The sequence below is a fragment of the Giraffa tippelskirchi genome, chromosome 1, assembly GCF_054371585.1.
Source record: "Giraffa tippelskirchi isolate mGirTip1 chromosome 1, T2T-mGirTip1v1.2.pri, whole genome shotgun sequence".
Lineage (NCBI taxonomy): Eukaryota > Metazoa > Chordata > Mammalia > Artiodactyla > Giraffidae > Giraffa > Giraffa tippelskirchi.
In genome coordinates, this window is record NC_137275.1 from 22809848 (window position 1) to 22824024 (window position 14177).

Genomic DNA, 14177 nt, shown 5'->3' on the forward strand with positions numbered 1-14177 from the left:
CTTAATAATGCAGAAGTTTGAAGCAGAAGTTAGAGCTCTTGATTCCTAATTCAGTGTTCTCTCATGCACCATTGACTTTAGAATACTGGGAAGAGTTCAGAATTTAGATCTCTATTCATTGAAGTGTTATTGTATCATTGTACTGTACAAGCCACTCCATATACCTGGTCCCTTTATGAGGGCCATGTTGACAGTTCGTCTGATGGATTTCTAAGGCATAGGTCACCGTTTCACGTTATACGACGCCATCGCTCTCACTACAGCTGGGTGCAACAGGGTTGGCCTCTGACTAGAGACAGCCAGCAGCCTACGAGGTGACCTGGTGGGAAAACTTTGCTCAAAAGAAAGCGCCTTTCTGAGCCACTGAATCTTCTCTGTTACCGAGTGAGCTGTAAAGGTTTTTAAAAAGAGTTAACAATGAAGTGGAAAGACTCCCAGAAATAAAGCATAAAACTGAAGCCAAGAAAAAAATCAGAAACTGTGAGCAAATGCAAGCCTTGAGGAGACACATACCATGTGGTGAGGGAAGAGTTGTTACTTGGTCTCTTCAGAAGGAGGGGAAAGAGTTGCTCGGATGGAGATGTGCAGGGGAGCCACAGATGCCTGACGCAAAGGGAGTGACTAGACGGCTGAGTTCCTAGGAAAGTTCTGTGTCCTGTATCAGCTTGGCTCTACACGATTGATACTACTGGCTCTAGCTCTCTTCCTTCTTTTACTATTTCCTTCCTTCAGTTCTTGTGTATCATGAATCCCTACTTACCAAGGGAACCTAGATGTAGTTCAATTCTTTCTAGCTTTAGAGAGCTTAACTCACACAGATACCAGGGCATCTGGTAACTCTGAACAAGGATCCACTTGTCATATTTGCAAAACAATAGTCCCATTCACTTGGCTCTTGAGGTCCCCTATCTCAATCTTAAGGATATCCATTCAGTAAATATTCTGAACACTGGAGATAAAACAAAGAGCAAAAGAGACAAAAATTCCCCCTTCATAGAGATTACACCGCAGGGTTGTTTGTACATAAATAAATGCTGAACTTCAGGGAGAATTTTGGGATCAGTCAACTCATGGAGTGCTAACTCTTCTAACAGATACCAAAAAGCAACATAGCATCTTGGGATACAGCCCCAGGGTCTGGTGATTTTTTACAAGTACATCTTGTTGAACTGAGAGAATCAAAGATATTAAACACCTACCACGTACCCATCTATGCCTATTTTTGAGCAATGGTCTCATCTACCCCAAATTTGCCCCTCTACACCTTGATTTGTGGAGCTAGGGGTGGAACTTGACAAATTATATTTCTCTTTTGTCCCCCACGCCCCACCTCCCTCTCAGGTTCCACCAATGAGGAGAGTAGAGGGAGATCAGATGGGAGGCAGAAAGAGGAAGGAAGGACAGTGTCAACCTGGTGAAGAGATTCACCCCGACAGCAGCAATTGGCTCCAGGCTCCTAGAACAAGTCACTTGTTTACATGCCCCTGGAGGTACTAGCCCTAGTGAGATGGAGCCCCTTTTCCCTTCCACGGAGATGTGAACTCCCAATTCCTGGGGCCTCTCCTCTGAACCCCTAAAGTATTGGCTTGGCCAAAAAATTCGTTTGGGTTTTCCCATAAAATCTTACAGAAAAACCAGAACAAACTTCTGGCCAACCCAGTATCAGCACCGGAAAGTACCAGCACTCTCCTCTGAGCTTCTAGTTTCTAAAAACCCTAATCTCGTCCCAGTCTTGAGGGTTACACTGAGCTACCCCTGTGTTTCTGTTCACCTTTTTCAGTTTTCCAGAAGGTGCTTAAACAATTCTTGATATTAAAATTCTCTGTTAAAGCACCTAGTGTGTTTCTGGTTTTCTGACTAGACCTGATTAGCACATCAACAATAAAATAGTCATCTATTGAGGGATCTACATTCTAATGAGAAATTCTCAAAGTAACCTCTCTAACACCCACCTGGGGACCAGTATATCGCTCCTTTTGCTCTCTTCCACCGCAAAAGCTCTGATGATACAAAACTATAGAAATCATGGCTCCCTTAAGGTAATTGGAGGGGGTGACAGGGAGCTGTTGTTTAATAAGAATTGGGCTGGTCATTGTCCCTTGCTCTTTGCAGCTAACCTCTAAACACTCAGAATTTCCCCAATAGGAATATCATTGTTATTCATGGAGGGTCCCTTGAACCACAACTGAGTTTATGCTAACAAGATGACTCCAGATCAGAAATACCAACTTGGTGACTAAAGGGTTAAGGCTTTGAGCCATGTGATATCAGCCTGACCTCTAGTGGGGAGGAGGGGACTAGCGATGGAGTTCAGTCACATGGCTGTGATGGAGTCAATCATGCCTGTGTAGGACTTCCTTGGTGGTCCAGTGGGTAAGAATCCATGTGCAATGAAATGCAGGGAGCACAAGTTCGATCCCCAGTCTGGGAAGATCACACATGCCATGGGGCACCTAAGCCCATGTGCCACAACTGCTGAAGCCTGCACGCTCTAGAGTCCATGCTCTGCAACAAGAGAAGCCATCGCAGTGAGAAGCCCATGCAGCACAACCAAGAGTAGCCCCTGACGGCTGCAACTAGAGAAAGCCTGCGTGCAGCAATGAAGACCCAGTGCAGCCAAAAATAAATAAATACGTAAAATGTTCTGCTGCTTAGTTTCTAAAAAAAAAAAAAAAAATCATGCATGTGTAATAAAACCCCACTGAAAACCCCAGACACCAAAGACCAAGTGAACCTCCCTGGTTGGCAGTTAAATTGATACATCACTGTGCTGGGAGGGGGATGCACCTTGCAGACCTGAAGCTCTGTGTCCGGGACTCTCCCAGACTTTTCTAAGTACATCTCTTCATGCCACCAGTCTTGATGGTGCCCTGGAGTAGGAAATAGCAACCCACTCCAGCATTCTTGCCTGAAAAGTTCCATGGGCAGGAGTCTGGTGGGCTACAGTCCATGGGATCACCAAGAGTTAGACACGACTGAGCACACACACACACACACACACAATTTTCCACACTAAAAATCATGAGGCTAAGCCCAGTGTTTTTAACATGTCATATGAATATACAATGATTTGAGTCTCTTCCATTGATGAAAATGGTTGATTCAATTAAGCAGTAATTGCTGACAGCAAAATCCACTAGAGTTGTAATGTTTACATGCAAAGCATTAATGCCACTGCTATAGAGCAGTTTCTAGCTCAGATCATATTAAAATGTTCTCTGAAAATCCACAGTCCTTAGCCCATGTTAGAATGTGTCCTCCTTTTTATACTCTTGCCTTCTCAAAATCACTCATGAAGAAGAGCTTGGTGGGTTCTGGGGGAAAACAGCATTGGCTCATATAGGTGTGAACAGGGGTAAAGGTAAGCAGAAAATAAAATCACCTGTATAGTAGGCATGGCCAATCTCCTGCATCTGCTTGCTTGTCCTAGTGGTTAGAATTTCGATCAGTGCATCTTCATTTGTCCCCATGCCCTAGAAAGAAAAACGAAAACTATTTTTTAAAAAATATTTATTTATTTGACTGCACTGGGTCTTAGTTGTGGCATTCAGGATCTCTAGCTGTGGCATGCCAGCTTAGTTGCCCCACAGCATGTGGGACCTTAGTTCCTGGACCAGGGATTGAACCCATCTCCCTTGCATTGGAAGACAGATTTTTAACCACTGAATTACCAGGGAAGTCTCATGGAAAACTATTTTTAGAACACTTTAAAAACTCAGTTTTATGCACTTCCGTCTTAATATCTTGTTTTACACAGAAGAAAAGAATCGTTTTACTCAGTCGCTTGCTCTAAACCAGTTTTTAAATTTTCTGTATATTTTAGTATTAAAGTAACATGAATCATCTAAAGTTAACTGACATTACAATTTTAAAGAAAATATACTGCTGTAGTGTAAAAATTCATTGACTAATTCCAGGAGGAAGGAGTATAAAGGGAAAGCTTACATCACTCAGGATCGGAAGTGAGCATTCAAATGTGTCACTGTATTTAGAGAGGACTCTGCAATTCTTTTGAATGAGTTCATCCTTGTGCCAATGCACCGCGTTGGTCAGCAGGCATCATCCTCTTCATCAGGAAGGTTTTTAAAGCTTCAATAATGTATGAGACCATGAGCTCAGTTGGTTTAGAGGCTAGTGATTCTTGAGTCTTGGTTTATATTGAGGTCACTGAGTCACTCTGTAGAAGCCATTTACACTAGGACTTGATCAAAGCAGGTCAAGGTAGTATAAGAAAAGAGGCTGAATTGTGTTCCTCTGTGGCAAAGATTCCTAGTGGTCTCCAATAGATCTCCTTTTCAAATTATTTATTTTATTATTTTTAAATAGACTTTTTTTGGGGGGGGTGTTTCCCTTCTTTTTAAAACTTTATTAAAGTATAGTTGATTTACAATGTCATGTTAGTTTCAGGTGTACAGCAAAGTGATTCAGTTATATATAAACATATATACATCCTTTTTCAGATTCTTTTCTCATATAAGTTATCACAGAATATTGAGTAAAGCTCCCTGTGCTATACAGTAGGTTCTTGCTGGTTATCTATCTTTTATACATTAGTGTGCTTATGTTAATCCCAAGGTCCTGATTCATTTTACAGCAGTTCTAGGTTTACAGCAAAATTGAGCAGATTCAATATTTCTTTTATCATCGTTGATCAGAATTCATCATTGATAGAATCCTCATTTTTAAACTTAGCACAAAGTTACCCAAATAAAGTGGCTTCCCAGGTGGCTCAGTGGTAAAGAACCTGCCTGCCAATGCAGGAGACACAAGAGATGTGAGTTTGATCCCTGGGTCAGGAAGATCCCCTGGAGGACGGCATGGCAACCCATTCCAGTATTCTTGCCTGGAGAATCTCATGGACAGAGGAGCCTGGCGGGCTATAGTCCATGTAGTTGCAAAGAGGTGGACACAAATGAAGCGACTTAGCACACATGCACCCAAATAAAGACCGTATTTCTCAGCTTCCCTTAGAGTTAGGTTTATCTATATAACTAAATTCTGATCCATGAAATATATGTGATGCCTCACGTACAATTTCTTGGAGTCCATAAAGAGAAAAGAGGAACACTTCTTGGTCTTTGACTCTGAATTTTCAGTTGCCTGGAATAAAGGTATAATGGCTGAATGTTGAGCAGCCATCTAGATAAGAAGTGTAATCTACAGGCTGAAGATGGTAGAACCTCAAGACTGAAGGTCTGATAATGATGGTGCCATGATACTGAGCTATGGCTGGCTTCCTTTGGATTTCTTTTACATAGAGGGAAAATCTCTAATCCTTGTTGGCTAATCTAATTCTCACCATTTCACCTGCTAAAGCTGTCCCCCATGTAGCAGCCACAGAAACGCACTGCTGAGATTTCATTTCAAGAGAATATGCTGCAAAGAATGTAACTGGCTGATAGCTTCCAACCTTTGGATCTGCCACAAAATTCACACCAAGATCATGGTCTCTCCAGGCTGCTTTCAGCCATGACTGAGCATGGAAGGGGAACCGAAGCTGGGCCACCATTCCACCCCATGTAAGACTCCTCCAAAGGGCACACCTTGCTCAGGGCTCCCCATCGGTCTGCCACGGCTTCCTCAGAGCAGCACTGTAGATGGAGGCTCTTCCTGTCTGAGCCTCCTTCCTTCCTTCTCTCCTTTCACAGGTGTCACCCTTGTACCACAGTCAGCAGTTTCACCCCATCTAACCTGCGCTGTCTCTTCTTTATCCTTTGCAAGTATTTCACCCAATATATCTCTTGTACCTCTTGCCATCTGCTTCTTGGGTACCTATACTTCTTCCACAGAAAAGAAACTGACTGTCCCTGCAGAAGGCAATGGCACCCCACTTCAGTACTCTTGCCTGGAAAATCCTATGGATGGAGGAGCCTGGTGGGCTGCAGTCCATGGGGTCACTAAGAGTCAGACACAACTGAGCGACTTCACTTTCACTTTTCACTTTCATGCATTGGAGAAGGAAATGGCAACCCACTCCAGTGTTCTGCCTGGAGAATCCCAGGGACGGCGGAGCCTGCTGGGCTGCCATCTATGGGGTCGCACAGAGTGGGACACGACTGAGGTGACTTAGCAGTAGCCGTCTCTGATGGGAAGGCAGAAGATGGTCTTGCCTCAGAACTAGACTTCTTCCTTCCCCTCCTTCAGGTCAACAAATACAGTAAGTCCCCTACATACAAACTTTCAACTTGCAAACTTTCGAACATGCCCCTGTATGCCAACTTTTGTACTGCACTACTATACTTTTCAAGGTATTAATATTGTAAGATTAAAACTGTTTTATTCCTTGTGTTTGCTTTTATGGATTTTATGTATTATCTGTATGTGAACAGTATTATAAATCTATTACAGTATAGTACTATATAGCTGATAGTTAGTTGGGTACCTAGGCTAACTTTGTTGGATTTATGAACAAATGGGACTTTACGAACTCACTCTCAGAACTCATTCGTATGTCAAACATCTATTTCATCACAGGCTTTCCTCTAGAACCAGAGGAGGTTCCTAGAGGGGTGAGGTTCCCTGATATGATCAAAGTTTGCCTGTTCACTGGACAGAAAAAATAATATGTAAATGGACCAAAAAATTAACAAGATAATTTTAGATGGTAATAGGTGCAATTAAGAAAATTAAACTGAGTGAGTTAATAGAAAATATCTGGAAGAATAGTGTTCCTGATGGAAAGAACATCATGTACAAAGACTTCAAGATAGGAATAAGCTGAGAATGTCTACAGAGCAGCAAGAAAGCCAGTACAGCTACAGCAATGAATTGGGGTGGTGGGCAGGGGAGGACAGGGTGTGATGATCAGTTTTATGTGTCAATCTGGCCAGGCTACAATCCTCCGTTAATCAATCAAACATTAATCTAGTGTTGCTGTGAAGGTATTTTGCAGTTACAGTCCATTGTCGATCGACCTTATGGGGGGAGCATCTTAGATATTCTAAGCAGGCCTAATTCAATCAGTCAAAGAGCCTTAATTAAGAAGAGAGCCGAGCTTCTCTGAAAAAAAAAAAATTGGTAGCTTTGACGTGTGAGAGGAAGTGAGGGATCAAGGATAGTTCTAGGTTTGGGGACCAGGCAAAGGGGTTAACGATGGGGCCACTATCTCTCAATGATAACAAAATAGAGAATTTGACTCCTCAGGTCAAAAAAACAAAATCGGACAATATCCTTTCAGGCTAGGGACATGTGGGCTTAAGGTTCCACAACTACTTCCCATTTCAGGGTTGCTTTAACAACTGGAGAGCATGGAATCTCCAAATCCATCACATTGACTCCCATACCTCAAGTGTGCAGGCGTTCCCCAGTGTCTCAGGGGTAAAGAATCCGCCTGCCAAAGCAGGTGACACAAGAGACTCAGGTTCAATTCCTGGGTCGGGAAGATCCCTGGAGAAGGAAATGGCAACCCACTCCAGTATTCTTGCCTGGAGACGCCCATGGACAGAGGAGGCTGGCGGGTTCTAGTCCACAGGGTCGCAAAGAGTCGGACACGACTGAGTGACTCAGCAGGTGCTCAAGTGTGCACTGGAAGAAAGACACTCTTTCTGATCATCAAATCCTAGGCAGAAACGGCCTGTGCAGGGCTCATACCTTCATGGATTTCTTCAGCTGTTTCGCATCGAACACGGCCGGTGGGGTCACGAGGGCTACCATGAGACCCTTGAAGTGGCCAGAGAGATCACCCTTCAAGTCATCTTTCAGTTCCTGAAATTAAAAGAGAAAGAGAAAATCATGAACTACTTCTTTCTCTTCCTCCAAAGTCATCTAGTAACAGATGAACATGAATGTATGAATTCAGACAAAAGACATGTACGTCCACAGGAGATAAACAGAAACAGTGAAAATACTTCTATGGCTATTAATCTGCATTTTATGATTGCTTCCAAAACGTTCTGTTTTATACATGGTTTCCTGAAGGGAAGGCAGTGGAGGAGGTCCTGTGAGGGGCACAGATAGGAACTGTTTATTAAAATGCATTTCCCAGGTCCTTGATGTTCTCAGGGCTTGGGCTGGGTGAGGGAAGGGGATGGGGGAGAAACCTCGTAATTCACACCCAGTTTTAATGGGAGGTGCTCCGTTTTGCCCAGCTTCTCAGTGTCTGCCAAACAGCTTCGAAGAGAGAAGATGAGAGAAGACAGTGCGTGCTCATTTGCCTCTGCTCAGAGTGTGGGACCAGGAGGCATCCAAAGTGGTTTTCTGGCAACAAAAGCAGGGGAAACTAGAACTGTGGCAACAGGGGAACCTTACTTATTGATACTCTCTTTCGGCAGTGTTTTCACACGTTACCTAAGTCCAATCCATCTCCCTTGCTTGAAGGCAAGTAATATGGTTTCTATTTTTTATAACCAAAGGAGTATTATACTGAATAATTATTTTTCCTGCTCTTGATTATCTCCAGCCTTGAAACAGAGGCTGAAAGCCCACCAGACTGCTATGAAAGTATGGGTGCAGACCAACATCTTCTGTGACACTGGGAGTCCAGTGGGGGTAGGCTCCTGCCAAAACAAATGGAATGGAGCCACTATAGTCATCATGGGGAGTTTCCTCTTCAATGGCTAAATTCCAACCCATCTGTCCTCAACCCAGACGTTACTTCACAGGCTCTCCTTCTGTCCCACTGAGAGATATGGCTGTCACCCTTCCCCTCTACCCTTCCTCCATGTTTTGGAAATCCTGAAAGGCCAATGGATCGTTCACATTCCCTGTACATGAGTATGTTGCCTTGGCCAGAAGCTTGGCAATTCTTTTAATTTGACAAGGGTTTACTGGGTACCTGCTCTGTGCTAGGCGCTTAATGATGAGTTAGACACAATCCTTACCCCTAGGACACTATACCCTAAAGGAAAAAACAGAAATAGTCAAAGATAAAATTTCAATGTAATATATTAAATATCTGATAAAGGGAACACAGCGCTTCCTCAATGGCTCAGGAGTAAAGAAACTGCCTGCACTACAGGAGATGCAGTTTCAATCCCTGGGTGAGGAAGATCCCCTGAAGGAAGAAATGGCAACCCACTCCAGTATTTTTGCCAGGAAAATCCCATGGACAGAAGAACCTAGTTGGCTACAGTCTGTGGGGTCACAAAAGTTGGACACAACTGAGTGAGCACACACACACACAAAGGAAACACAGAGAAGGGTGTCTTAATGGAGCCGTGGACTGGGAGAATACTGTTGGGTGATGTCTCAGCTGCCTGGGGATGGTCATAACACACTCTTGATTCTGGATCCGATAGCCTGACTGGTTTGTGTTTCTACTCTTTCCCTTACCAGTTCATTATCCAGACAGCTAAAATAATCTTTTAAAAATAAAAATTAGGTTACAGTATTTCCCTTTGCAAAAGGCAAAGGCAAAGGAGAAAGGGAAAGATATACCCAACTGAATGCAGAGTTCCAGAGAATAGCAAGGAGAGATAAGAAAGCCTTCCTCAGCGATCAATGCAAAGAAATAGAGGAAAACAACAGAATGGGAAAGACTAGAGATCTCTTCAAGAAAATTAGAGATACCAAGGGAACATTTCACACAAAGATGGGCTCAATAAAGGACAGAAATGGTATGGACCTGACAGAAGCAGAAGAGATTAACAAGAGGTGGCAAGAATACACAGAAAACCTATACAAAAAAGGTCTTAATGACCCAGATAATCACGATAATGTGGTCACTCACCTAGAACCAGACATCCTGGTGTGTGAAATCAAGTGGACCTTAGGAAGCATTACCACGATCAAAGCTAGTGGAGATGATGGAATTCCAGCTAACCTATTTCAAGTCTGAAAAGATGATGCTACGAAAGTGCTGCACTCAAAATGCCAGCAAATTTGGAAAACTAAGCAGTGGCCACAGGGCTGGAAAAGATCGGTTTTCACTCCAATCCCAAAGAAAAGCAATGCCAAAGAATGTTCAAACTACCGCACAACTATGCTCATTTCACATGCTAACAAGGTAATGCTCAAAATCCTTCAAGCTAGGCTTCAACAATATGTGAACCGAGAATGTCCAGATGTACAAGCTGGATTTAGAAATGGCAGAGGAACCAGAAATCAAATTGCCAAATTCAATCTGAACTGGAAAGGAGAGGATCTTTTCCAGTCCTGTGGTCACTGCTAATTTTCTTAAAGAGATCATAGAAAAAGCAAGGCAATTCCAAAAACCATCTACTTCTGCTTCATTGACTAAATGAAGCTAAAGCCTTTGACAGTGTGGATCACAACAAACTGGAAAATTCTGAAAGAGATGGGAATACCAGACCATCTTACCTGCCTCCTGAGAAACCTGTATGCAGCTCAAGAAGCAACAGTTAGTACCAGACATGGAACAATGGACTGGTTCCAAATTTGGGAAAGGAGTACGTCAAGCTTGTAGATTGTCACCCTGCTTATTTAAAGTCTATACAGATTATATCATGTGAAATGAAAGGCTGGGTGAAGCACAAGCTGGAATCAACATTGCTGGGAAAAATATCAATAACCTCAGATATGCAGATGATACCACACTAATGGCATAATGCGAATAGGAACTAAAGAGCCTCTTGAAGGTGAAAGAGGAGAGTGAAAAAGCTGGCCTAAAACTCAACACTCAAAAAACTAGGTGGAAAAGACACACAAAATGTTCCTAAAGAGTTCTTATATAACTTCTGGTGTTTAGTAAGTTTTCATTCGCCGAATGAATTAAAAAATCTATAATTGCATAAATACATTAAAGCTGAAAGAGAAACTGAAGATCACCTAAGACAGGACTTATTAGATAACTGATCAGATGATTCTTTGTTGTGGGCACTGTCTTGTGCATTGTTGAGCAGCTTCCCTGATCCTGTCCCATGAGGTACCAGCAACATCCCTCTCCCACCAGTTGTGGCAATCAGCATGTCTGGAGACGCTGCCAAACAGCCACTGGGGAGCAAAATCATCCTCGATTTAGAGCCACTGATCCAAGGCAACCCTCCTTATTCAATGGTGAAGATAACTGAGGTCCAGAAAGGTCAAATAACATGTCCAAGGGTATTCAGAGAGTTAAGGGCAAAACCATGTCTATTCCAGGCTATTGACTGGATATACCAGGCACTTTCTGTTACACTTGGCCTGAAATAAAAGATCTGGGGTCATCATCACATGGGAGCAGCCCTGACCCATCAGTGATTAGCTCATTAATGCCTGTTATGTTAGTGAAACCGTACCTTTCCACATACTGCTTGATATTCCTTAGCAATCAGCTGCCGCTGTGCATTCGTCCTCTCGGTCAGAATGCTGATGAGTGTTTTCTCATCGGTCCCTAAATGAGACGAAAATAATTGTATTCACCATCAACCCAAATATGCTTAACGTATCTGTCATGAACAAAAGAAAGATGATTAACTGTCTGAAACAGATGCAGAGAGGAAGGCATTTTAATTTTTAATTTCCAGGTCTTATCAGGTTGGCATCTTTATTTCTTTGATTCCCTGGCTTTGAGGAAAGAAAATTAACTTTATTTGGATAGTTTGAGGGGAAGACAGCCATCATGGCTCAAATATTCCTACCCACACATCAGACAGAGAAAGAAGCACAAGGATCAAACCGCTTTTGAAGTGGGTTTCTTTCATCCTTGTGAGGTTCAGTTACTGTCATTTCACCTTCTGTCTTTCTCTTATCTCCATATTTGACATACAAAGTCATTTTTTTCCTCTAGAAAAAAGGAACTGATGCTAATTGAGAACCTACCACACACTAGGCACCTTTTATTTATTGTCATAGTTAATGCTGCCCACGGCAGTAGGTATGATTAAACTGTTCTAAAGATACAGATGTAAACATTTAGAAAACTTACCTCATTTGCCAAAGTCATGCAGCTTTTAAGTGGCACAGCAAGATTTGAACCTTAATCCAAATCTTTTAACCCAAAACATGTATTTCTATGCCCACTGGTCCATACATGTTTCAGGCATTTCAGACCCATATACTTAACCACCTGTTTGAAGTACAAGTAAAGGGCTGATGTTCAAGCTGGATTTAGAAAAGGCAGAGGAACTAGAGATCAAATTGCCAACATTCGCTGGACCACTGAAAAAGTGAGAGAGTTCCAGAAGAACATCTACTTCTGCTTTATTGACTATGCCAAAGCCTTTGACTGTGTGGATCACAACAAACTGTGGAAAATTCTGAAAGAGATGGGAATACCAGACCACCTGATCTGCCTCCTGAGAAATTCGTATGCAGGTCAAGAAGCAACAGCTAGAACCGGACATGGAACAACAGACTGGTTCCAAATAGGAAAAGGAGTACATCAAGGCTGTATATTGTCACCCTTCTTATTTAACTTATATGCAGAGTACATCATGAGAAATGCTGAGCTGGAGGAAGCTGGAATCAAGATTGCCGGGAGAAATACCAATAACCTCAGATATGCAGATGACACCACCCTTATGGCAGAAAGTGAAGAAGAACTAAAGAGCTTCTTGATGAAAGTGAAAGAGGAAAGTGAAAAAGTTGGCTTAAAGTTCAACATTCAGAAAACTAAGATCATGGCATCTAGTCCCATCACTTCATGGCAAATAGAGGGGGAAACAGTGGAAACAGTGTCAGACTTTATTTTTTGTGACTCCAAAATCACTGCAGATGGTGATTGCAGCCATGAAATTAAAAGATGCTTGCTCCTTGGAAGGAAAGTTATGACCAACTTAGATAGCATATTAAAAAGCAGAGACATTTCTTTGCCAACAAAGATTTGTTTAGTCAAAGCTTTGGTTTTTCCAGTAGTCATGTATAGATGTGAGAGTTGGACTATAAAGAAAGCTGGGCACCCAAGAATTGATGCTTTTGAACTGTGGTGTTGGAGAAGATTCTTGAGAGTCCCTTGGACAGCAAGGAGATCCAACTAGTCCATCCTAACGGAAATCAGTCCTGAATATTCTTTGGAAGGACTGATGTTGAAGCTGAAACTCCAATACTTTGGCCCCATGATGCGAAGAACTGACTCACTGGAAAAGACTCTGATGCTGGGAAAGATTGAGGGCAGGAGGAGAAGGGGACAACAGAGGACGAGGTGGTTGGATGGCAACACCGACTCAATGGACATGAGTTTGAGTAGGCTCTGAGAGTTGGTGATGGACAGGGCAGCCTGGCGTGCTGAAGTCCATGGAGTCACAGAGTCAGACACGACTGAGTGAATGAACTGAACTGAAAGGGTTGATGCGTGCCTGCTTGAAAATAACCTCTATGTCACCATTTTCTTAGTAATTACAGTATTAAGATATTGTTGGAAGTTGTGTCTACTCCTTTGTGGTAGAGGACGACCCCTGGGTTGGGGGCTGTGAGTTGGCTAGAATGGTATAAAAGATCAGTTGGAACTCAAGGCTCATCTTCCCCATGTTGAGTGATCCATGCATGCCTTGGCTCCATTTGTCCATGGCAGTGGTGTACACTCTACATGAATGATGGGGCAAAAGAAACTGTATTTGACTAGCTGCTGGGCCTCCCAGTGAAGGATGCTGCCCCAGTGGATCTCTGGTCTTGTATTCTTCCGTATAGTTAAGGAAACAGAGTTAGATTAAATCCTTGTTGTGCTCTGTGAATCTGATTATCAACTCAGACCTGTCATGGCATCTGGATTGGTGCATGACTGAACACCTCTAACTACAAGTATGTCAAACTCAGCTGTTCCAGGGTGCATTCATTCTATTTGGATTCTATTTGCATTCATGCCATTGGATTTTATTCTAGTCTATTCATTCTATTCTATTTCCTCTCTAACTTGTCTTTCATCCTATGTTCCCTTGCCAATGATACCACTATAGATACAGTCATCCAAGCAAAGATTCTCAAGTCATCCTGTACTCCTTTCTTTTCCCTACTCTTTACGTTGTAGCAATCATCTGAATCTCTTGAGAATGTCCTCTTTTCTGCTACTGTGCATTCTCTATTTTACCTGGAAACTTCAATAGCCTCTTAACTTGATCCCATTATAATTCATACTGTATAGTTCTGCCTAAGTAAATTTTTTAAACACATCAGATCATGTCAATTCCTTGATAGAAATCCTAAAGATTCTCTGTAATCTTCAGGATGAAGCTTAAGCTCCTTAGCTTGTGTACCAGTTTCTTCAGACCTAGCTTGGGCTTCCCTTATAGCTTAAACAATCTGCCTACAACGCAGGAGACCTGGGTTTGATTCCTGAGTCGGGAAGATCCCCTGGAGAAGGAAAT

General features: G+C 42.6%; 1 protein-coding gene across 1 annotated transcript in view; it reads right to left on the reverse strand.

Moving 5' to 3' along the window:
• Positions 1-14177, reverse strand: part of ANXA3 (annexin A3) — a 65127-nt gene that overhangs the window by 26739 nt on the left and 24211 nt on the right. Inside the window, exons 4-6 of the mRNA XM_081584191.1 lie at positions 11175-11269; positions 7591-7704; positions 3383-3473 (exon numbers count right to left, since the gene is read on the reverse strand). Of these exons, the coding sequence (XP_081440317.1) occupies positions 3383-3473; positions 7591-7704; positions 11175-11269 (300 nt within the window). The remainder of the gene's footprint in view (positions 1-3382; positions 3474-7590; positions 7705-11174; positions 11270-14177) is intronic.